At 41.8% G+C, this 25833-nt stretch overlaps 1 protein-coding gene across 1 annotated transcript; it reads left to right on the plus strand.

Annotated features, from left to right (window-relative positions):
* Positions 1 to 601: 601 nt before the first annotated feature.
* Positions 602 to 24727, plus strand: LOC143318980 (complement C3-like). Its single transcript, XM_076727525.1, has 42 exons — positions 602 to 678; positions 1200 to 1395; positions 1941 to 2103; positions 2843 to 2937; positions 3396 to 3484; positions 3997 to 4079; positions 4172 to 4259; positions 4459 to 4561; positions 4911 to 5031; positions 6719 to 6834; positions 7066 to 7209; positions 7507 to 7606; positions 7739 to 7833; positions 8379 to 8570; positions 8690 to 8845; positions 9433 to 9559; positions 9839 to 9907; positions 10143 to 10257; positions 10340 to 10428; positions 12517 to 12656; positions 14658 to 14870; positions 15265 to 15328; positions 15420 to 15509; positions 16035 to 16241; positions 16394 to 16469; positions 16608 to 16767; positions 17207 to 17302; positions 17681 to 17831; positions 18044 to 18129; positions 19234 to 19311; positions 19450 to 19608; positions 20339 to 20401; positions 20817 to 20901; positions 21064 to 21118; positions 21689 to 21779; positions 21913 to 22002; positions 22251 to 22353; positions 22494 to 22580; positions 22938 to 23030; positions 23241 to 23324; positions 24341 to 24485; positions 24586 to 24727. Exons 1-42 carry the CDS (start codon positions 602 to 604, stop codon positions 24725 to 24727), a joined length of 4776 nt encoding a protein of 1591 aa, XP_076583640.1.
* Positions 24728 to 25833: the final 1106 nt, after the last annotated feature.

The raw sequence follows: 25833 nt of genomic DNA on the forward strand, positions 1-25833 counted from the left end.
TGACAACTACTGGTTGCATGGAAAGTAGGGCACCTCACGAGTGTCACAGGAATTCTGTTCTTTCATGAATGCCCATGCTGTTACCTAAAGTTAGTGAATATTTTGAACAAAATTAATTAACTCTTAAGTCACGTGAGCTCAGGGTTCAGATAAAGCTGTGCTTTAGAGCGTCGCATGTGTGGCCCTTTTCCCTCACTCCTCTATGTCTACGCAACAGATCTATTTTTGCCAGGCAGCTTGAGTCTCTGAGGCATGACATGTCAAATTTCCCAAACAAGAAATAGACAAAGAAAGCAAAGGTGTCATATTAGAATACTTCATAGATGCAGAATAGCTGTTTTTCTCTTATTGTGCAGTAAACTGTGCACTTAGAAGTTAGTCAAACATATAAACCCTCATTGATTTTCTACTGTTTGTCTTTTTCCTCAGAGCAGAGACAACAAACAACTACTGCTGGGAAATCATGCACTGGTGCATTTTTGCTAACACATTTGGCAGGAGGACGGGTGAGACAGTAGCAAGGTGGAGGTGCAGGAGGAAGGAGAGCGCTATAGGGTGACAGTATACATTGTTGATCAGCAGATCAGGATCAGGTAGGAGGATGAGGAGGACTCTGCACTGGCTGCTGGCCTCTCTGGCCTTTGCCTCTCTCCCTTCTCTGGCTAATGGAGCTCCACTGTAAGTAGACCAGCGTTGCCTTTACACATTCTCTCTGAGCTTGGATTGATAGACAGAAAACAGAGCCACAGCTACAGTCTGTCTGTTCGTTCAGTTTCCTGATATTGAACTGTGATGTGAGCAATAACAATCTCAGGGGTAATCTGCAGTTATAATGAATTTAAATGATCAAATTTAGCAATGTGTATGTATGGTTACGAACATTTATTTAGACCCATTTCACCTGAGCTGCAGTCCAGTTTCCAGTTTGTGTTACATGAGTCAAGGTAATGTTTTCTTTCAAATGAATTCAGTAAGATGGCCAAAATTTTGTTTGCACAGTGACATAATCACTAGATCACCACTCGATGTGTGTGGAGTCCGTGCTGGTTCTCATGTCCTCATCTCTGAGCAAATTCTGGGTGAATTGAAACTTTAGCACACAGGATCTAAAGCAGTAGTTTTCCTTAACAGCGTGTGGTTCTCTCTGTGCCGTGACTACAGAATATTCTCTGTTTTTGTCTCTGGACGCTGCTCTGCAGGCAGGTGTTGTCTGCCCCCAACTTGTTGCGGGTAGGAACAGCAGAAAATATCTTTGTGGAGTGTCAAGACTGCACAGGAGCGGACATTAGAGTGGAAATCACTGCGATGAGCCATCCAACCAAAACCAAAAGTCTGGCATCCACGTCTGTGACCCTCACCAGTGCAAACCACTTCCAGCAGCTTGGTCAGATAACGGTAAATGAAATAATGCTACTGTATGTGAATAAACTCTTACTCTGCCTCATTTTCTATCAGGCAACAAACGAGATCAAGGATCTATAAATATGCATCATATATCTTCTGCCTTCACCATGTGTTATACATAGACAATGGGCGAAACAGGAGGCAAAAATGTTAAGGGAAACTATGCGACTTGACTACGTTACGTAATATAGTGTTCACGTAAGATGATTCACCCAGAAAAGAAAGTATTTAAAGACAATTAAAGACACAAGAGTGACTACAAATGCTTTCATTTTTGACAGAATGGGACGTTAGCGAGAGACATGTTAGCTAGTCCCTTGTTAGCATGAGCCATGAAGTGAGCAAGACATATGAAAATAAGATATCTATCAAACCTGTCAGCACAGTTAACATGGAACTCTAATTGTAGCTATACTTACAGATTATGCCAACTAAAGGCCAAAATCAAATCACTAGTGTCACTATTCAAACGTATTTACTCTGACTTTTGTAACTATTTGTAACGCACTGCTTGTGGCTCTACATGACGGTTTCAGATCCCTGCTGGTGACTTCAGTACGGATCCCAACATTAAGCAGTACGTGTACCTGCAAGCTCAGTTCCCTGACCGACTGCTGGAGAAAGTCGTCTTGGTGTCCTTGCAGTCCGGGTTCATCTTCATCCAGACTGACAAGACCGTCTACACCCCCAACAGCAAAGGTGAGTTCAATACTGCATCAGTGCTGAGAGACACACCGACCTCTGTGAGGCCAGCTGACATAAGGACACAGCAGTAAAGTCAAAAAGTGGTTTAATAGTCACATGACTCAAAAAGCGTACACCTTCCTTCAACTTTAACAACCAAACGTAACACCCATCCCATGTAGGTGGAGAATCTGCTTGTGTGGTTGTGCTGCGGGTGGTGTTGTTACCTGTACTTTTAACTTAATATTTCCCATCTGTGTTCCCTTATTTCGAAACTAAAATAACTGGCGGTGCGGCGGTTGATGACAAAAGACCCAAAGGATAACTGGTCATCAGTCAATGGTTATGGACAGTGATGCAGTCTTACAGTATTCCTGTTCACTCAATGATGATGATGATGATGATCTGCCTCCCTCTGACTGCGGAGCACCAGCAGCTCACTGCTTTTTTCTGGGAATGTAAATAGACTGGCTGCTGGTTTAAGACAGTGAAAGTAAAGACAGCAAAGACTGACTGCTAAACCAGCTTGTTTGACGTGCCGGCCCATGTACATATCAAACAAACTATGATCAAGCATTTTATATATGTTTATTATATTTATATACATTTAACTGATCATCTTAACCCCATTTAAATGATTTAAACCACGTTTACGTTTTTTTAATATTTTAAAACTATTTGCAGATTTCTCATATGTCTAAATGAAGTCTAGCCAGGGATACACGAAATGAGCCCCTTTCTCTCTCTACGTCAGTTCATTACAGGATCTTTGCAGTGACGCCCGGGATGGAGCCTGTGGAGAGGGATGCTGAAAACCAAATTGATGCCTATGTTTCCATTGAATTTGTGGTATTGTATTTTATCTTTGACACGCACAGAATATAAAATATATAGTCAGCTGCAACTGGGAGCATGAAGCCTCTTGAGCAAATATCACAAATAGCCTCTTTGCCTGTTTTTGTATTAGCGGTGAGTCAGACACTGCCAAGATGGAGACAGCCAGAATCAGCGACACTGAGCTTCACAGTGCCTCTTCAGACACCTGTGGTTGACGTTACAGAACCTAGGTCCATCGTTTTATACAGTCTATAGTCTAACCTGCCACTTACTCTAAAAATAAATGCACGCCTCCCACAAGCAGCTGAGCTGTACATTGAACACGGCCTCTCCCTTTGGGGGAAGACAGACATTTTAGACTTTGACCAGGTTCATGGATTGTAGACGAAATTATGGCATGGATTTACCACATTAATTTGTAAACTGGCATAGCTCACTATTAAAGGTTGTTCAATATTGTTTATTTTCAGACCCCCGATGGCATAATTTTACCACATTATCCAGGCTATCTGAAATCGGGGATCCACAGTGGAGATTACTACATTGGTGAAGTTGTCAGGTGAGTATTTTATTAGGGTATTTTATTAGGGAAAACTGGGGAAGGACAGAAGGAAATATAATCCACGGCATCATGTTATTTTATGCTAGCTGGCTATTTATCTCTATTTCCTTATATTTACTGAAATCTTATGCAGTAAAACAGTAAAACAATGGCTTACAGGATTTCTCAAAAACAACTTTATTTTATAAAAATTATGCTGTTTGCAGATTAACCAAGTAGGTCTAATGCAGAAGATAAAGTACTCATGAAGAACGGGAAATGTCAATAGAAGCAGGGCAGCGTTAAAAACCTGGGAAAGAAAGGGTGGCAACTGATGATGAACACTTGCTGGTTGGATCCAAGCTGGCCTGATTTACAATTAGACAAATGACACATTCCAATATTTTATTCCAAACAATGCATTTGTTGTATGCATTATATATAGACTTACCTGCACTCTCTAAATGTTGTGAATACTTGAATTGTTTACTTGATAATTGAAACGTGTTCTTGTGTGTGTCTGTGTGTAGTCCTGGTGTGTGGAAGGTGGTGGCCAAATTCCACAGCAACCCACAGGAGAGCTTCTCTGCAGAGTTTGAGGTCAGAGAATACGGTGAGTCCCTCATTCGCTGCGCTGTTATTCAAAACTAACATAACGTTCACTTACTTTTTAACTGATAAAAAAAAGCTTGTTGAATTTTTTAGTGCTGCCCACTTTTGAGGTGAAACTGACGCCTGTGACCTCCTTCTTCTACGTGGACAGTCAAGAACTCACCGTCAACATCAAAGCTACGTATGTGAAGGCTTTTGTCTGGTGGCTCAAGAGATCAGGTTTGATTGGTCGATTGATTGGAGGAGAAAATAAAGGGTGTGGCTGACAGACAGGGTTGGTGCTCCTCTTGTCTGTTAGTCATTTATTGTTGCTGCATTTTGACCATCATATTTTTAATTGTCCTGTTTTACCGAAACTTGCCCCTCTCTTGTGTTCCTAGATATCGGTTTGATGAAGAGGTGAATGGGACGGCCTATGCGGTATTTGGGGTCGTGCAAGAGGGTCAAAAGAAGAGCTTTCCAAGTTCTGTTCAGAAAGTGCCGGTGAACACATGTTTATTGTTTGGATGCATCTCTGTCTGTCAGTCGGCTTATTGGTTTGTCAGTCTGTATTGTATAGCATGTGTCTGACTTTTATGCTCTCTTTCTCTTGCAAACACAAACTAAAACAAAGACAGTTTGGCCTGAACAGTGTTAAAAACATCTCCAAAACTTCTAAAATTTTCTGGGATTTTACTGTTTTCCACATTCAGCAATTACAGTATTCCAGCCCAACGGATTCACCTCGACAAATACATTAATGACATCAGAGTTTACACTTTCCGAAAAAAAAGAACCTTTTACTGTTTACTGACTGTATTTCAACATGCATTTCTACACTATGTGACTTTAGATTGAGAGCAGTAGTGGAGTGGTCACGCTGTCGAAAGAGCACATCACAAAGACCTTCGTGAACATCTTGGAACTGGTGGGGACTTCCATATTTGTAGCTGTCAGTGTGCTGACGGCGAGCGGTAAGAAAGAACATGTTTGTCTGTAAAAAGCATTCAGAAAGCGTTCATATTTTGGTTTTCACTTGTTGTTGTTGCCGCCGCTTTGTGTTTAAAGGGTTTAGAATCATTTTTTCCCCCCTCATCTATCTACTCTCCATACCCCACAATGACAAAGCCAGAGAAGGATTTTAGAATTATTTGCATGAAGAGGACAGGAGAAAGCAATGTGCCCTGCAGAGCCCCCGTGCTGCAAACCACCATGTCCGACGTTCAATCGGAAGCCTCACGTACTGTGGTCTGTCGCTGATGTAATTGATGGTCCACGCAGCCAGGTGGGAGTTTACTCCAGTTCCTTCCATCTTCCCCCTGAGCAGTGATGGTTGGATCGTGTTGAACGCATTGGAGAAGTCAAAAACATGACCCTCACTGTGCTCCTGCTGTATTCTCCAGATGAGAAAGAGATTGATGGAGCGGGTAGATGGTTGTATCCTCCACACCGATGCCTCATCAGTCCTGATCAATATGCAAAGTGTCAGGGGACTAGCTCGCTGTTCACCAGGTTATGGAGGTGGAGGTGATGGCGCTCTCTGGGATGCACAGTCTTTGAGACTGGAACCACACAGGAGGTTTTCCACAGAGCTGGAACTCTCTCCAGAAGGAGGCTGATGTTGAAGATAATGCTGAAAGACCCAGCACAACTGATCTGCTCAGTCCCTGAGCGCTCTGGCTGATGCCATCTAGGCCTGTAGCCTTCCTCTTCTTCATCCTCCTGAGCTCCGTCCTCACTTGATCTGTTGTTATGGAGAGGCTGGGGGGACTGGGGGTTGGCTTCTGTTGAGTGAGGTGGCAGGAGGGGAATGTAGTCTGTGATGTGAAGTAATGGCATCAGGCCTGGGCTCTGGCGGTTAACTTAGGTTAGATGCAGGCAGTCAAGCTGCAGGAAGTAGATGATTTGCATCACTAATGTCATATAGTGTATTACTTTAACAAAAATTTGAGGTTTTGAAGCCCCTTGGTTTTTCACATTCATTTTCATTTTATTTATTCATTTTGTAATCCAAAGTTATGATTTCAGTTTAGTCGTAGTTTTTCTTTAACTGTATAATGCTAATAATAATTCATTTCATTTCATTTCTGTTTTAATTTACGATGATAACTCTGCCTTAACTCTGCGTATGTGTTCAGCTTATTGAGCCCTTCAACCCAAATATGTCTCTATCCAAGCGACAAAATCAAGGCATTCTCTGGCAAAACAGGGATCTGGAGAAGGCTGGTGCGAAACTGTGTCAATGGCATGTTCAGCCCATAGAGCTGAGCGCAAACACCAGCTGAGATTGAGATGAATACAGTTAGCGCCTTCAGCACTATTTCAGTGACACTGACACCAATGCCTGGGCATGCCACAGCTGGTCATTGGTCCCTGATCTCAGCAGGGCGCCCTGTTATTATCAATTCTTAATAATTTTATTCATGTCAGTACAGTTGTTGGTGTCAATAACTCCTTAATATCGGCTAGTAAACACATTTTCAATGATGAATGTCCTCCTCCTTCAGGTCGGCTTTACTGTATAGTAAGATGTCTCCATCTCTGATAACTTTTTCTGGTTGGATGAACATAAAAGTCTTGAGTTGTTTTTAGTACGGAGATATTATGTGTAAGGCTCAGGAGAGGACAAAATGTGACATTTTTTGGTATTTTTCACAACAGGTGGAGAAATGGTGGAGGCAGAATTGAGAGGTATCCAGATTGTCACATCACCTTACACCATCCACTTCAAGAAAACGCCCAAATATTACAACCAAAGAATGCCCTTTGACATTGCGGTAAAGTAGCTATTTAAATTTACATTTATGTAAAATGATAGCAAGGTTTAAAAAACCCACAAATATGACTGCTCTTCAAATTTTTTATGGTACATCAGTATGACATATTGAACTTTACTGCAATCTTCTATCCATCCAAAAGAGTATTAGATTGCTTTTAAAGACATTTTAATGAAACAGATTTAATTAAATGATTTCTGATCATTCAGCTATTTGTGTCTCTGAGAGCAGGTTGAAGTTGTGAATCAAGACGGTACTCCGGCACAAGGTGTTCCAGTGGTGGTGAATCCGGGTGAGATGCAAGATCTCACCGCAGCCAATGGCATGGCAAGGCTTAGCGTCAATACAGAATCCAGTGAAGCACTGACAATTACAGTACGTCTTTAGCATTGATTGATTTTCATTTCAATTCTGCAGCAATTTTTGGCAGATGAATACCTTTGCAAGAGCAGCATGCAAGAATGGGTGACAGGGCTTGTGCACAGTGCAGCAGTTCTACTCAGTCACATGATGTTGGCCTATTTGGGTTTATGTCTTTTTGTTACTTATTTTATAAGCTTCATAAGTCAATTTCATTGTGAAACATAAAGCTCAGTCAGGCTTGGTTACTGTAGAGCCTTTATAACTCTATATAACTTGTGTGTGTGCTGAACTGTGTGAATTTAATTGCAGGCAAGGACCAGTGATCCTCATATTTCAAGTGAAAGGCAGGCATCAGCCACGATGGTTGCTCTCCCACAGACCACGAAAAGCAACAATTATATCCACATAGGTGAGGAACATCCTGAAATAAAATCAAATGGCGAAGTCAGTGGCGATTGTGGTGCTAGTGCTGCCTTTCTACAATGAACGAGAAATCCCCGAGTCTCAAAGAAGCACTCACTGTGGAACATTGTTATTACAGGTCTGGGCACAAGTGAAGTAACATTAGGGGAAAACCTGAAAGTCAGACTCAACCTCAACAGACAGGAAAGCGAACAAAATGACATCACGTACCTGGTGAGAGATGCTTTGCACCTGTGTATGTGTGCATTTGTGAACATATTGAGTGTTTGTGTTGCTTTCAGCGGTCAGTGTTGTAAGACTGCAACAACAAGGGAAAAGCGATGAAGTGGGGAAAACATTATTTGAAATAAGCAACATTATCTACCAACAGAACAGGAAGATTTCAAAGATTTTTAAAACAAGTAAAAACATTTCAAAAGTCTCACAAACCCACAGTTATCATTAGTCATGTGGCCAAACTGGAAACAGGTACATTTGTCTTCAGCAAATCTGTTTTCTCTTTGTCAGGCCGATCACAAAGCTTAACAATGCCGGAAATTCTAGTTTCAACCGTGAACTTATTCCGAGTGATAAAATCTTATAAGTTGTCATATCTTATTAAGACAATTAAGAAAAAAGGCTTCAAAGAAGTGAAATTCATTAACAAAAAAAACTGCATGGAGGATCGATATATTTTGTCACACAAAAAGCAAGCATACGTTTTTGCAGTGTGTACAGTCACACTTCATAAGAACTGACGTGTAAATCTGCATTCCCAGATCCTGAGCAGAGGTCAGCTGGTGAAACATGGCCGATACCAGACAAAGCGTCAAGTACTGATTTCCTTCGTTGTTCCTATTACCAAAGAAATGCTGCCATCGTTCCGCATCGTCGCCTACTACCATACAAATACCAATGAAGTGGTATCAGACTCTGTTTGGGTGGATGTCAAGGACTCCTGCATGGGCTCGGTGAGACACAACGCTGATGTCGCAGAATTTAAGTTGGAAAAAGACACATTTTTTACATATGAAACTGCTTTCAGAAATACAAAACTGAATGCCTTTCATTGGCCTCCCGTCACATTTAGCTGAAGCTGGAATCAACGAGACCCGCTCCCTCGTATGAGCCTCGCAGGATGTTTGGCCTGAAGGTCACTGGAGATCCAGAGGCCACGGTGGGACTGGTGGCAGTTGACAAAGACCTCTATGTCCTGAACAACAAGCACCGCCTCAACCAGAAAAAGGTGATTTCTTTATTCTTTCTGTCTTTCTGTGTAGGTTTTCCAGCTGCTCTGGTTTCCTTCCACATTTCAAAGACATGCAGTTTAGGTTCATTGATACGTGTACACTAGATGTGTTTGTCCAAAGCTGATCTGTCCAGGATTTACCCTGCTACTCTCCCTCTGCGAGCTGTGATTGGCTCCAGCCCTCTGTACCCTACAAATGACAAGAGACTACAGATAATGGATATGTGTAAAATCTGAAAATCATAGACTTTGGTGGAAAAAGTGGGAAAAGACACCTTGATGTAAAACCTGACTCTGCAACAAATATGATATTGGTGATATTGACAGCCTGAAAACTGCCTCAAACATATCCGTTTAGGTTTCTTTCCCTGTGGGTCAAAAGTTCAACCTTGTAATAAAATACTTAAGTAAAAGCACAATTACTGACTTACAAATACTTGATAAAGTACCAAAAACAAAAACAACTTTGTTACATCGACAGTAAATGTTATTTGTATCTTGCGCTTCCATTGAGTTCACCATTAATTTGCATATCTAAGCCTTGTCTGGTTGTACTTCTGGATGATGACTTCCTCTCTGGTCAGGTGTGGGACACTGTAGAGAAGTACGACACAGGCTGCACAGCAGGTGGAGGGGAGGACAGCATGGGTGTGTTCCATGATGCTGGGCTATTGTTTGAGTCCACTGCTTCCGGGACTCCCTACAGACTAGGTGATACTCCTTCACTCTCCACTCAAGCATTTCTAAGCAATATGAGGGCAAGCTAATAGCAAACACAACTGAATGTGCTTCAGTCGAACAAGCAAACACCAAAGATACTTCTCTTAAAGTTTTATAATGAAAACTATTGCAATAAGAATGTGCAATTGTGGTTTTAAAAATTATTAATCTGTTTATTTTTCTACTACTGATGAAGCTACTGATTCATTCAGCATTTCAGTGTAATCAGTTCAGTTTAAAGATTTGTTGTTAAATGTTGTTACTATACAGATTTAAGGTGTCCGGCCCCCAGCAGGAGGAAACGAGCCAGCACTACAATGGACGTCCAAACTGACTTGGGTAAGAATCATCGCTCAAATTACCCAATAACCGCATCTTCAGTGAACTTCTATGTGCCAGTTCAGACTCTCCAAAATGTTTTGTGGATGTCTGACTTTTAAATATGTGCCAACTGTCATTTTCTTCCATTTCCTGTATCGGTGAAATGGACTGGCGCAGCCCTGGGTGGTCACTATCCATGGTCATACTGATAATTAGGTCAATCAGAATGGTAACCTTTTTAATGCCAATTTAGGTGCAGAGGATGACAGATATTTTGACAGCACTGAAATCATTTCTCGCACCGCGTTCCCTGGCAGTTGGCTGTGGCGAAATATCAAACTTTCTTGCCCTCGAAACACACCGGACTGGTGAGACGACAGAAATATATACACACAATCATCACTTCTAAAACTTCATCTTTAGCGGAAGTTCTTCTTTTCTTTGTTTCAGTGACACCACATCATCTGTGCTACATGTTCCTTTGCAACACTCGATCACCACCTGGCAGATCATTGCCATCAGTCTGTCACGAACTCACGGTGAGCTTTTTGTTTCTCTGTGTGCCTTGGCTTTTTCTTTCGTCGTCTTTAAATTCATTTTGGTTAAACAGACATTCTTTGAGCAGATAACTGCTGTCCCAGTCCTTTGTCCCCCCTCTCTGTCACCACATTCCCTGTCTGCCTCAACTGTCCAAAATGTCCATACTCGTTTACGACATTATAATATTCAAATCTCGAAATCAACACTCGAACATTTGTTTGTTTGTTTGATGAATCTTTCAGCTCTTTGTAGCGCTCCCCTCAGTAATCTTATCAGTGAGGGAAGGCTTTTGGGTTCTTTTAATATCTAAGTTCCTTTAACCCTGATTAACTCAGTTTTAATATTATCTTGGATCTCTTTTAACAGGAAACACAAAACAGTATTGTAAACTCACCAAACTATAAATTTACCTTTTTAAGCAGTTTTTAAAATATCATAAAATGAACCTCTATTACCTTTTAAAGATTTTGACCCAATATACCTTCTGTCTAATAGGAAGCAGAGTAATGAATTCACACACACGCAAACTTAGAAAAATAACTCTCTATTATTTAGTGACTGAACAACGCAAACAAGTAGTGCAACAATAAACAATGCAAACTGGCACATTATCTCTATTGCATAAATGCAAATATATATATATATATATATATATCTTTTTCCAAAATAGAATTAGGAAAGAAAACACAATTTTAATTTTCTCAGTCCCTTAGGATTCAGTAATAATCTGTGGGGGCGCACACACACACACACACACACACACACACACACACACACCTTAAGCAGTCCCCTAAAGCCGGCAAACTTCTTTAAAACCAAATAAATAGTTGCAGGCCTGGTTCGACGATAGAGTACGTTGTGACTGGCCGCTTCACTCCTCAGTGAGCTAAAATAAAACTTGTGTTACCTCAATTTTACCGGTTATTCCGACAGTCACGGGTGCAGGTGTGGTCCATAACAATGTCTCTCCGCACAGTCACTGTCCTCCCCTCGCACGTAGCCGAAGTAGATGAAACTCCGGTCGCTCTCAGTTCAAACTTGGTTGTCCTCTTGTGTCTTCTTTGTGGAAAACAACAGACTTCCACATCCACAGTTCAACTGGAGAAGTTAAACTTAGTCTAGAAAACGTCTGTGCACTACTCATGCGCTGACTCTAGGCTCCCCTGGCGTTAGCGTTAGCTTTAGCGTTAGCTTTAGCTTTAGCACAAATTCAAACTGTCTCTGAAACTCGTCCCAGACATTCAGCCGTTTCTCCAATGTGCAGCTTTACTCCCAACACTGACTGTCGCGCAAACAATCGCGGGATACTTATACACACAGGTTTGTGCACTGCAAACTTATAAACACTACAGGTCTCTGGATCGCTCGTGTTCACCCGTCTCCTCTGTCGGACCGTCCGTCCCCCTCAACTGTCCGTGCAGAAACACACTGCTACGTTCCTCCGCAACTTGTTAGAATTAACCCCATAAAGGCTGGTTTTAACAACAGTGCCCAGTAACATATAGCTTTGACACAAACAAATGAAAACAAAACTAAACTCCTACTCTTAATGAACAACTAATGCTGTAACATGAATTAAACACTGTACTTTTTAAACAAACAAGAACACATCACATGCTTTTTAAATGCTTTTACATCTTTTTAAACGGAACCATATTTAAATGATTTTAACACCATTTATGGCAAAACCTATTAACTTATTATATGTTTTTTTAACTGGGTTACATCTTATTGAGGAGTTGTAACAACACGTCATATAGATGGATTTTTACAATATTGATATGATTCAGTGTGAAATATTGGATTGTGACTGATAGTCACGTCTACTACCACAGGATACAAGTATGGCTTGTTGAGTCAAGGGCAGAATGGTTGGTTGGTCCATGGGTAATCTTCCACAGCTCAGGCAGGCAGCATGAAGCTTTAGTAGACTACAAGAGTAAAAAGAATTTTCTGCTCTTTGGGAATTTAGTAGGTTAATGGAGATTTATTTGATTTCATCACGTCACCTGTTCCCTTGCTATCTTTTTCCTCTTATTTTTACCTGTTGTTTTATTTCATGTTTATTTATTTTTCTTGGATTTAAGGTGTCTGTGTGGCTGATCCATTAGAGATCATTGTCCGGAAAGAATTCTACATTGATCTCAGCCTGCCACACTCTGCTGTTCTTGGAGAGCAGCTAGAAATTAAGGCTATCCTCCATAACGACAGCCCACATCTCATCATGGTGAGTCCGCGTTACTTGGCTCTTGTGTTTAAGGACAGATGGCAAGGTTTACGCCTCACAAATACACAGTGTAGTTTTTATTTAAATTATGCCTTTTCCTATTATGGATTCCACATATACTCATTATTATATTATATTATCTGTCATGCAGACGACTTAAGCAGAGACACAAACACAGAGACCAGGAACTGGAGCAAAGGAGTTTAACAACCTGATAACAACTGTAAAGTGTGAGGCTGCAGAGTCTCTTTGGCCAGAGGAGAGGCCCCTGCGCACCTGATTCCACACCTGTAATTAGAGCATAACACAAACTGACATAGGCTACATCCCAAGTCTCTTCATCTGCATCCATGTCTCCCTCACTTGTATCTTTGCAAGGAAGCCTGCAAAATATGCAGACTTGGTTGTGAAGTGTAGGGAAAGCAGATGGCGCACAAGGCTCCACCAAGTGGATGCCAGTACTAGAGGCTTTGTGGGAGACTCAACAACACACCTACTCAAAAAACTTGGACTACAGGGGGGAGGACTTCACAAAGCTACCAGGGTGGTAACTGAAGGGAGGCTGAGAGGGCAAACATTTGGCCCTGGCTGAGAAGGCAGGACAACACATGGGAAGCTAGCAACTCCTAAAGCAGGTGTCAGGAAGATGTCCCTGTTCACTGTCCAGACCACCAGGAGCTAGCAGAGGAGCAAGAGTCCTAAGGAAGGCCCTCTGGGACAAGATCAGGGGGAGGCTTGCCAACCTGTGGAAGGCAGAGCATGGTGGAAGAAAATGGACAAAATCAGTGGCGTCACTGGGGCCAAAGGGAAAACTGCACACGCTGTGTAAAAATGAGTAGAGAGGGTAGAACCAAACTGATCATACTATCAGAGTGGCAAAGAGCATAGCCTGTCATCATTCCCAAGGTGCAAACCTCCAAGACCAGCCAGTTCAGGAGCACAGCCCTGCTGAAGGTGTGGGGGGAGATTTTCTTTTCAGAGATGGTGAGAATGACCATCTGCTTGATGGAAAATGGAGACGTTGATGCCACTTTTCCCGAGCTACATGGAATATGTCATCATGATTTGGGAACAGATCCAGCCACTAAAAGAAGGAAGACATATTGTATGGCTAGACCGAGCAACCACATATGGGTCAGTGCCACACCAGCTCCTTGCCTTTGTCCTAGACTGCTTCTGCTTCCCAGAAAAGGCGAGGCAAGGTGTCTGATGTCAGGTGGTAGTGATGTGAGGTGGTAGTTTTCCAGGATTGTGTCAGTCGTAACTGAGCCTTTGCAAGAGTCTGTTTTGAAAAGAACTGCTCACAGTAGTAGGTCACAGTTTTGCAGCTCAATGATTTTGTGGTCTACATTATCAGGCGCATCAGTTGGTTAGACAATAAACATCAAATTAACCAACGCTCTTATGGATCGGAGGCCGGAGGTTGCCTACCTGTGCTGTAAAACTGGCAGGAGCTGGATGAAGGAATTGCAGTGGGATGTTCTATCTCCCCCATGCTCTTCGTATCAACATTCAAAGGCAAGCAGTGCTCTGGCTGCCTGTAGGTAGGAGGCTCTCCACACTAAGGAGCTGTATCGATGACGTCACATGCTTGCTTCAAACAGCACCATGTGCATCCAGGCCCTTGGAGGGCCTGGATGAGCTGATCACCCCACCAAGAATGATATATAAGATGTGCAAGTCAAGGAGTCTTTCACTGTAGAAAGGGTAGCAGAAAGACAGGGCCACCTTCAGCGCTGCTGGTGAAAACATCCCTGCATCAGGGCCTTGTGCTTGAACTATGTGTTGTTTGTGTGTTTCGACGATGGTGGTTGTCCTGTCTAATACATTGGTCCAAAATCTCCATAGGTTTTGAATTGGGTTGAGGTCCCCTATGTACCCTGGAAACACCTGCATTCCATATTTTTTCTCCTGCCATTTATTCAGATTGTTGCTTTAATTTGTCAGCATCTAAATGTCAGTCACTTTCTTTTTCCAACTCTCCATCTTTACCTGTTTCAGGTGCGCGTGGATCTGATTGAGGAGGAGCATGTATGCAGTGCAGCCTCTAAGCTCGGGGTGTATCATCAGAACGTCAAAGTTGGGCCCCACACTGCACGATCTGTACCCTTCATCATTACTCCCACGAAGGCAGGACAACATCGCGTTCAGGTTAAAGCAGCTGTTAAAGACTCATCGCTCAATGATGGAATCATGAAGATGCTGCAGGTGGTGGTAAGAGAAACACACTCTGTACTCTCTGAAATGCTGTCTTATTGCAGTAAAATGTTCAATTTAATAACAGAATTGTAACTTTTACATTTTCATTTCAGGCCTGTAACTGTCTGATTTGCATGTATGTTTGGCCACCGTAAGCCAGTTGCAATAACACTGGGCTGATATTCAGCTGAGAAGTTGTATGTAGCCACTACCTTGAGGATGAAAATAATAATTATTTAATTCTTGTCTCCATTTTTTGTGTACATCAATTACAAAATACAAATAAGAGCAAGAAACACACTCTGGAGTATTGAAAAGCACTTCGACTTCCATCCCTGTGTTTTGTCATACAGGTTTATTTAAAAATTGTTGTGATTCCTGATGTGTTTATTAACTGCTGTTTTTCCAGCCTGTAGGTGTACTGATAAAGTCCTTAAGGATTATAGCATTAGACCCTGCTATAAAAGGTGTAGGTAAGTTTCCCACTGAAACAGCTGCAACAAGCAAAAAAATCAGGTTTCGTATTTGTTAATCCGCTAAGTTGCCAACCGTCTCGTCCTTCAGATGGTAAACAACAGGAAACAATCAACAGTGAAATTCCTCTGACAGATTTGGCTCCACACAAACCTACGAGCACACACATCTCTGTGACAGGTGAGATCTAATCCTGTCATGTAGCTGAACAGGACAGGTTGCAGTTTAAAACAGATTAATCTATTATCAATATGAGACCATTAATTAGCATCTTCAGCTCACTAACATCATGAACAGTAGTTATCGGGCCATACTCGATAATCAATCTGTGATTCTGATGTTGCCCCAAGACTGTTTTGTTCAATATGTTTGTTCACTGCTGGTGAAAAATAGTATAATTCAGCCTTGAAAACTGCCTTGCAGATGCAAAAAGATGTGCTCTGAGCTTTTAAACATAAGACAAAATGAGCCCCAGAGTCATAAACAGAACCTCATCTCCACATCAGTCCAACGGTTGCAAATGCAAAGAAATGGACAACTGCATTACAGCTGCATTCGTGCTATCACTGACTTTGCCTTCTGTTTGTAATGTGATAGCATGCCTGTAAATTCTAATTTGTCACTGTCAGCTGTTATTGTAGGAAAGATGTTGCTTTGTAATTACAAGTGACCACTTAGTGCATACCTTTATATGTGTCCACACAGGAAAAGAGCAGTTAAGTGCACTAGTGGAGAACGCCATTAGTGCGAACGGTATGGGTTCTCTGATCTTCCAGCCGGCAGGCCCTGGAGAGACAAAAATTGCCCAAATGAGCCAGCCTGTCATTGCAACCATATATTTGGACAAAACCAACCAGTGGGAAACTGTGGGCTTACATAAACGTAATGATGCTCTCAGATACATCAACAAGGGTAGGCTGCATTTGTTAATACAGATACCAGAAATTTTTGTTTAACTGATTAGCTCAGTTTAATGAGACTCATCAAACTGGTTTGCATTGGACAAGGTTCAGCAGAGTTGAATGACAGTCACTAAAAAGCTTGTGTGTTTTTCTTCTGTTCAGGCTACCAGGACGAGCTTGCCTTCCGTAAAAGCGATGGATCTTTTTCTATGTATCCCAATCGCCCGAGTAGCACCTGGTGAGGCACCCACACATCCATGGATTCACACATTATGTTAAACTTCTTTAACAACATTAACATCTTGCAATGTATTTTATATACTAAAGAATGACATATAGCAAATGTGAAACGGTTACACCATCTCTCCTCTCTAAGGCTGACAGCCTTTGTTGCCAAGGTGTTTGCCATGGCCAGCAATCTGGTGCCAGTGCAAGACAGCATCATCTGTGACGCTGTCAGGTTTCTGATTGTCAACACACAGCAATCTGATGGCATGTTTAGGGAAGTTGGAGGAGTATTCTTCACAGCCATGACGGTGTGTGCATTGATATCAGTAACAGCAGTTCTTAAATCTGGTGCTCCACCAACAGGTTCTCATTCCCAACTCATCACATACGGATGCTTGGTCAGGCACTCAGTAACCCTTTAGTGTCATTTTTCAATCTGCAGGGTAAAAGACTTCTATCAAGAACCTGTCCTTATTCACAACCCATCAACCAACAGTGAAAACTGACTTATTTTGGAAGTGAAGAAGTGTACCGGACATTGCATATTTGTTATTGCTAACTTGACTGCCGAGTCATACACATGCAAAAGCAAAGGTTGTTCAGAGTGTCAAGGTTTGAAGCAAGGGCCACTGACCAAGCATCCATATGTGACGACTTGGTATCGAGAACATGTTGGTTACACAAAAGCAATAAAAAGACATGTTTCTGTGTGTGTGTGTGTGTGTGTGTGTGTGTGTGTGTGTGTAGGGTGATGTGCTAGGCACAGATTCAGATGCCTCCATGACAGCTTTCTGCCTCATAGTTTTGCAGGAGACGCAAATGAAATGTGCTGCCGCTATTGATGTGAGTATCTCACCTCTATAAACTGTTTTTTTCTCTTCTCTTTATTTCATCCTTTACTGACTTCTGCTTCTTGATTTTGAAAAAAGAGCACTTGTCAGTTTTCCTGATGCAGTAAACCACTGGAGAGTGTAAGAGAGGGAACAATCAGGACTCAGGAGAGCTACTGAGTATAAGCAGTTGTGTGCAAGGAAATCAGCTATTGTCCACCAGCAGGTTAAAACATCACTTCAGTCAAACATGATGTGACTCTGAAAGAGAATTTAAATTGTGTGACTCTTACAGTGTTCCTATTACTCTGGACAGTCCATTCAGTTTTTTGTGCTCAGTAGTCTGGATATGGTTAGTTCTCCTCATTCGGTGTCTTTTCTTTTTGTCCAGAATCTACAAGGCAGCATAGACAAAGCGGTGGCCTACCTGGAGATGCGTCTGCCCCGCCTCACCAACCCATATGCTGTTGCAATGTCATCGTATGCCCTGGCCAATGAAAACAGACTGAACCGGGAGATCCTCTACAAATTTGCCTCAACAGGTTTCCTCACACAAAATTCCTAAAAATGATCAGAAAAAGATTTACTGTGTGTTTACTGTAGATGCGTTAGTGTGTGTATGTGTGCTTTTAAGGTCCAAATTACCTAACAAAAACAGACAGACATGAACACACAAGAGGGTTTTAGGATGTCATAGTCTTGCTTGTCACAATGCATGTGTGTATGTGTGCATGTGTGCATGTGCCTTCCTTAGCGTTGTCCCACTGGCCAGTACCCAAGGGACAAGTTTACACACTGGAGGCCACAGCTTACGCTCTTCTTGCTCTGGTCAAGGCCGAGGTGAGCATGTATCACTAATGTGTGCTTAACCATGCTTTTTGAGTCAATTACTATAAATTACACACAATTGCAAGCATCTCTGTGAGACTGTATTTAGATACAGTGGCAATTTTTTTTTTAAATGCTAGCACCAGCATGCTAACATGCTCGCACTTGCAAGTGTTGACATGCTAATGTTTAGCAGGTAAACACAAAGTGCAGCTGAGGCTGATGGGGGTGTCATTATTTTTGCAGGTTTATTGTCATACGTAAACACAATTTAACATTTTGACCTGATGATGGCACTGGATTAAAAATCATGGGATTAGCAGACATTAGAATTCACCTTAAAAATCTTTAGCAAATGTAATGGCAGACCATCTATTAATCGTAAAATGAATTCTCTCTGAACAACCAATAAATCAACCTAATTTTGGTGCTACAAAATTGAACAAATTTTTGTTGAAATCAATCTAATATTAATCTAATATTTCCATCCTCACAAAAAACTGCTACAGACTTTATTAACATCCAGACAGAAGTTTGAACCTTTCTAAACTACAGTCACAGACTGGTTTGTCTTTTTGCTGAAGGTTTGCTTCTCATTGTAAAGGAATTCTAATTTCTTAAGATGAGTCCAGTCTTCTTGAAGATGTAAATAATTGTTTATTCAAGCTCAAACTAATTTACTCAAGTTGGTTCTTTTATCAACACACGTCAGCTTTTAAAGGCACAATGTGCATGAACTGGTCACCTGCCAAAGGTCATTCCAAACAAATAGGCGGCAGCATGTCATCAGAATACCCACTAACTGCTGCCCACTATACTCTTTGCTGTAGCTATTAGCTACTGTTTGCTAGGGGGGGTTCAGCGGCCTCCCAGTGAACACGCTGGGATCGGGACTGAACACAGCCTCTGAGACCCAGTGAGGCCAGGGATTATACACTGTACCATATTATGCAAAAATTCTCAAATGCTTCATGTGATTATGTCCGTTTTTGCTATTTTTCAGTAGTAAGAATTTATCACGTTTTGGAAATTTTCAGCCCATTTTGAAACAGGACCTCTACATTCAAACCATCAGCTGCAGAGATTTTGATCTTTTCTTGCCTTCTGTTGATAAAGGCCTTTGAAGATGCCAGACATGTTGTCAGATGGTTCAACCAGCAGCAGAAGGTGGGCGCAGGCTATGGATCATTTCAGGTAGCACAGGACTCGCTCCCTCTCTCTGTCTAAATGCATTTATGTGTCCAACTATATTAATGCTTTTTAGTGCTGTTTTGCTTGATTTTTGTTCGGTGATATGGGCTCAGGCTGTTGATTATGTCTCTCTCTCTCCAGGCTACCCTAATGGTGTACCAAGCTGTGGCTGAGTACTGGTCCAGTGCCGGTAAAGAACCAGAGTATAATCTGAATGTGGACATATTGTTGCCAGGCAGATTAAAGCCTGAGAAGTACAACTTCAACAGGGACAACTACTATGTCACGAGAACAACTGGAGTGAGAACACACACACACACACACACACACACACACACACACACAGACACCGACTGACATGCACCATAACCTTAACCATCACAACTAAATAACTCCAAGCCTGACTCTGACCTAAACCTATGACTAACCTAACCCTTAAAACCAAGTCTTAACCTTCAAACAAGTCCTGAGGACCGGCCAAGTTTCAAAATCTTGCTTTCCAAAACTGTTCTCATATGCACACAAACAAAAACGCAGAGTGCCTCATTACAGCGGGACGACACAGCTCTTCTACAGGCGGAGCTGTGAGGCCTGAGGTACGCCTCCTTCCCTCTGCGTGTGACGATGTGCTTTTGATGGCCTACAAAGCCAGTGTTGCTGGTAGTGGCCACAACAGCAACTCACTCGGTGGTTTTGTAAGGAACCCTGTGGCTGCAATTACAGAGCACTTTTATTTCTTTGTTATTTTTTAGCGGTTTGTAAATGTTCTATGGGACCAGTGTAAAAGCAGGGGCTAATAAGTTTAAACAGAGCTGCAGAGTTCTCATCATTCTCTCTGGATTCATCAGTATAAGTGACTCCTTTAATATCTTTCAACGTTAAAAATATAAAAATGGCTCTAAAGTCAGAATTCCTCACTTTTCTTTCTGTTTGTTCCAAATGTTCCTCATAGTCCTGGTGAAGATTCCTACTGAGTGTCTTACCTCGGTATGTGTTTGTTTGCACATGTGCATATTTTAAATCTCAACAGATCAAAACTATAAACCAAGACATAAACGTGACTGCCACAGGAAGTGGAGAAGCAACGCTGACGGTAAGTCCCAAACATTTTTTGTTTAACATTTTATTATCTGTTGATGGCCAGTCTGACTGTGACTTGCTGCCTTTAATAGAGCAAACAGACCAACAATGTGACAACAAAGTGTCATCATCAGAGTCAAAATGGACAATAACATGAAGCAAATACATATATAATCTGCCAGGAATTGATGTATAATATCAATTTGATCGTTGATTGAACAGGCTCTCCAGGTTATTGAATAATGGATCCAAGGGTGGGCGTTACCAGTCTGGGAGGGTACTTTTTAAACATTTAGATTTTTGGAATAAATAAATATATATATATATATTTGAGGGGCTGACCCGTCAGTCAGGGGTGAAGAAGCCCCGTGGATGACAGGTCTTGTCAGTTCTTCATGGCTTAAGATGCACTTTCATCCGTGTGACAGATGGTGTCGCTGTATTACGCTCTGCCTAAACAAAAGGAAAGCGACTGCCAGAAGTTTAACTTGTCGGTGCAGCTCCTCCCAGCAGGTACTTTGAAATCGTCCGTCTGTCTGTGGGTTTTATTTCAGCGGTCATTCTCTCACTTGTGTTTGTCTGGTTTTATTATCTGCTTATTTGTCTTTTTGTCTGACAAATATTTCTTCTTTTGTGAAAAACACATAAACTAAATGTTCCTCATGTGTTTTGCAGAGAAACTGGATGATGAAGAGGATAAGGAGATATACAAGCTGAAAATAGAGGTTCTGTAAGTACAATCGTGTACTGATAACTGTCACATGGCTTTTTAGAACCATTATTTCATTTCTCCCTGCTCTATTTTTTGTTTTTGTCTTTGGTGATTAGATGCCATTGTGACACATTATTTCAAGAGTGTGGTGCCGTTAGCTGTACGGGAATAAAATCCCCCTAAAAGACAATGTGTTTTCTTACCTCACTGGACAGCAGCAGATTTTATAGATGATGTAACATGATGTAATGTAATGTAAATATAATGGCCATAAACTGAAGTAAAAATAAAATGAAAGGACCAGTAAGCAGCAAGGATACTATGACCAAAAAAAAAAAAACATTACCAGTTGAATGCAGAATTTAGGGATTCAGAGATTTGTGAAGACAGTGTCTATTTCTGAATGAACATTGCAAAAGTGCTCCAAGCAAAATCAATTTTTAGAGTGGAAGATGTTAAACTCTTTCTTACATGTACCCCAGCTGACTCCATCTAAGCACGGGGCATTGGTTTCGGACAGAACTAGGTATCGGAGGTATAGGTATAAAGAAAGTACAGATGAATATAGTCTGTCCATTCTTTGTACAGGTATAAGGACAAGGAGCGCGATGCAACCATGACAATCTTGGATATTGGCTTGTTAACTGGCTTCACTGTTAACACAAATGACCTGGACTTAGTAAGAACACACAAACACACAAACACACAGAACTAGACAATCTTCTAAATCGTGTTTGTTCTAACCAATAGCACTGACTTTTAAACTATGTGTGTGTGTGTGTGTGTGTGTGTGTGTGTGTGTGTGTGTGTAGCAGTCCAGAGGACAGGCTCGCACCATTGCAAAATATGAGATGAACACAGTCCTGTCAGAAAGGAGTTCGCTCATCATTTACATGGACAAGGTGAGATTTTCTTCCCTCCGCCCCCGTTTCTCTCTGGTTACACAAATCAAATCCAAATAAGTTTCATTGACAGGAACGTTGAAGTTCCGGCGGTGCTCCTCAGCTCTGTTATTGAGCCAGTAGATACTTCAAGTGCTCTCTCTCCCAAAATCCTGATATTTATCAGTGCACACAGTTTCATCTGTGGTGCTCATAACTTTGAAAATGTCATTCAGAAAATTCAGCGTCAATGTGGTGTCTCTCCGCAGGTGTCTCACACACGACCAGAGGAGATCACGTTTAGGATCCATCAGCAGCTGAAAGTGGGCGTCTTACAACCAGCTGCTGTGTCTGTCTATGAATACTATGAACGTGAGTGTCCGAGACTCTTGAACCACGAAGCACTTTGTTTGTCTTTTGTTATTTCCTCACGTTGATGCCCATGCTGGTTCGGTCATATTGTAATCAGTGCATACCAAACATTTTTCAAATGTCTTTCTTTCCTGTTGCAGAGACACAGTGTGTGAGGTTCTATGTCCCAGAGCAGAAAACAGGGCTACATACCCTCTGTATGAATAACGACTGCACGTGTGTTCACGGTAAACAAGATGGCCTGAACTGTCTTAACATACGTTTGTTAAATTTGGAATACACATGAAAAACCACACCAATGATCATACTTCAGTTAATGGTTAGTGAGGCAGCAAGCATTAGAATAAGTAGAATTAGCAGTTTACGGCAAACAAAAATGCAAGCTAAGTAACATTATGTATTACAGTGTGTATTAAAGCACCTGCAGGTCTCCGGTGGCGGGGGGGGGGGCTCTGCCTTTGTTCCAACGTACAATAAACATGTTTTAACAGCAGCTTCGTCTACATATGTACAGACATACTCAAGCGTACATTCATTTGAGTCATGAGTTGTGTATTTACTTTGTGCCCGCTGTGTCGTTCCAGATAGCTGCACTATGCAGAGAAAAGGCAACATTAGCAACGATGAGCGCACTGATAAGCCTTGTGAGAGCACAACGCACAGCCGAATAGATTTTGGTAAGACTGTGTGTTTGTAAGTTAGTGGCTCATGAGTGAGTAAGTGTGTGTGTGTGTGTGCGTGTGTGTGTGTGTGGGTGTGTGTGTGTGTGTGTGTGTGTGTGTGTGTGTGTGTGTGTGTGTGTGTTTGAGAGACAGAGAAAGGGTGAATGAATGAAGGGTGAGAGAGAAAGCAAGAGAACTAACAATCTGCAACTCGTCTCTTCACAGTGTACAAAGTCAAAGTGGAAGAATTTACAGGCGGTTTGTCCACTGACATTTACACAGCGCGGGTAGTGGAAGTCATAAAAGAGGGTGGGTCATAATCTCCTCTTTTCTTTATGCCTATTTTCCGCCCATTTTTCCCTGTGGTGTTTCTGGACAGGCAGAAAAATCCTTTCGAGACAATTTAATGCTGCACATGTAGTTGTGTTACAACAACAACAATAATAATAATCAAATTTATTTGTAATAGTAACAATAATAATCTGTATTTGTATACGTTCTTAACTATGTCACAAGCAAGTAAAAGAAAATGAAACACAAACAGAAATAGAATTGAAATATTCAATTCAAGTTCAAATATAAATACACCAATAACCACTGATACCAAAACCAAAAAGGAGAGAAAATAATTATGGACTGCCTTTTTCTAAAAATTTGATTTTAAAAGAGATCTAAAAGAAGCCACTGAGCTATCGAACTTGAGGTCCTCAGGCAGGCTACCGAGCTTTGACAGGAGTAAAGGGTGTTGCAGTAGTCTCGCAGTAGGCAAGAAGAGACTGGGCTTGGAGGTTTTGAGTGGAACATAAAGCTGTGCATCTTCAGCAGAGGAGTGTTATTGGATGTTCTGCATATGACTGACATGACCTAGGGGGAGCATATAGACTGAAAATAATACAGGGCCAAGATAGACCCTTGCAGAACCCCACAAGTGAAATGACTGGATAAAGAGGAGGCGCTACCAGCAACAAAGGAGAGGGTTCTGCCTGAAGGACGAACACAGCCGTTGGAGGGCAGCACCTCCAAACCCTCTGTTAGAGAAAGGGAGGAGGATAGCTGAATTAATCACTTTCAATAGGATCCTGGAGTTGTGACTGCTTTTGGAGATGATATCAGGGTAACAACTAAAATGTAGCACTTTCACAAGCCTGTCAATATTTCCACATGAATTTTGAGCTTTAAAAAATGAGCGAAGTGTGCAGTTTATTTGCCTTCTATTTACGCTCCACTCTTCTGCATTGTCTTAGTGGGTCATGTATGCTCACTAATTCAGTGAATGACAGACACTCTTCTCTATTCTCTTCTCTTACTGTATATTTTCATTCCAGGAAGTTTTGATGTGGGTCCTCAGGGAAAACTGCGGACATTCCTCAGTTATCCACACTGCAGAACAGCTTTAGATCTGAGGACAGACAAAACCTACCTGATCATGGGCTCATCCAAAGAAACCGTCAAAGATGAACAGAGCCTATTGTGAGTTTGTTCTGTGTGTGTGTGTGTGTGTGTGTGTGTGTGTGTGTGTGTGTGTGTGTGTATTCCCCTCGTAACATTGTCACCATGTATCTCTGCTCAGGTATCATTATGTACTTGGTGACAGCACCTGGATCGAGTACTGGCCCACAGAGGATGAGTGTCAGTCTGAGGAGCACAGACAGACCTGTTTGGGAATGGAAGAGCTGGTCACACAGTTCACAGTGTTTGGATGTCAGACATGATGAAACTCAGGAAAATAAAATCCTGTTTGGAAATGCTTTTGTTTTGCACTGTTGTTATTATGTAAAACTTGATTACAGTGACATATGGGATGCAGAAGTTTTCCAAAAGCGTCTGTTTTCAAAAAGTACCTGTTTATGTGTGGACTAGGCAACAGAAGGCTAGACAGGAACGCAGGAAGGGTTGCCAGGCAGTTGCTTGAAGCCCCCGGCCACTGGAGGGGCCCCGGGCACTTATTTACAACAATTATTGATAGGCCTGGGCTTTCAGGGACTTCTGTTGGTCCTTGGACCTCACTTTGAGAACCACTAATCTATTTTTCAGTATTCATCTCAAATGTCCCAGAAATTGTGCATTTATGTGTGCAAAACCAAGTTTTTGCAGCTTGCACGGGTGGGGTGGGGGCCTCAGGGATTTCTTGCTTGGAGCCCCAAGAGACCCGAGCAACGCCACTGCCCAGGAGAGACAGGAAAGAGGGAAACATAAGGGACAACACTGGGGCATGGTAATAGTCTCATGTGGCAATGTCAAAAAGTTAAGGAAAATAGGGTATTTCTATTATCAGTCATTTTATGTCATTTATTGGCCTTCATACCTACCTACCTATCCATTCATCCATTCATTCATCCATCCGCTCACCATTCATCACCCTTCCATTAGTGGCCTGGTCGGAACTGCTTCTCTGCTGTCCCTCACCTTCCAGTAATGGTCAGGTCGAGAACATGTCCTTTCGGACGTCCCAACACATGGAGGCCATTGCGCTCCTGTATATAAGCTTGCCTCCTCAGCGTAGAACGTCACACGCCAAGGTCGAACGTTCCACCATGACATCACACAGGTGGCAAACACATCAGGACAGTCTCAGTGCAACTTTTGTTTTTATTCTTTCATTTCTGTATTTATGCTTAATGAGATAATCATGATGGCCTGTGGGACAGAGCAAGAATGATAGAAATCTGTGTAGGATGGGGCATAGGGCCTTCTCTGACCTCACGTTAATGTGTAGCTTTGTTTGCTGAAAGTGATTCAGCCTAAACGGAGGCAACAGCTCTGGACTGTTTCTGTTTGTTTCTGTTTCTTGCGTTTTTTTTTTTTTGTTTTTTTTTTT

This window comes from Chaetodon auriga, chromosome 4, assembly GCF_051107435.1.
Source record: "Chaetodon auriga isolate fChaAug3 chromosome 4, fChaAug3.hap1, whole genome shotgun sequence".
In the NCBI taxonomy this organism is placed as follows: domain Eukaryota; kingdom Metazoa; phylum Chordata; class Actinopteri; order Chaetodontiformes; family Chaetodontidae; genus Chaetodon; species Chaetodon auriga.

What these genes read in the sequence shown, in the direction of transcription:
- LOC143318980 (XM_076727525.1), top strand. Translation starts at nt 602, where the DNA reads ATGAGGAGGACTCTGCACTGGCTGCTGGCCTCTCTGGCCTTTGCCTCT. An exon ending in AATGTGCTGCCGCTATTGAT is followed by an intron (nt 17,303 to 17,680) that starts GTGAGTATCTCA and finishes CTTTTTGTCCAG; the next exon opens with AATCTACAAGGCAGCATAGA. An exon ending in ACACAAATGACCTGGACTTA is followed by an intron (nt 21,780 to 21,912) that starts GTAAGAACACAC and finishes GTGTGTGTGTAG; the next exon opens with CAGTCCAGAGGACAGGCTCG.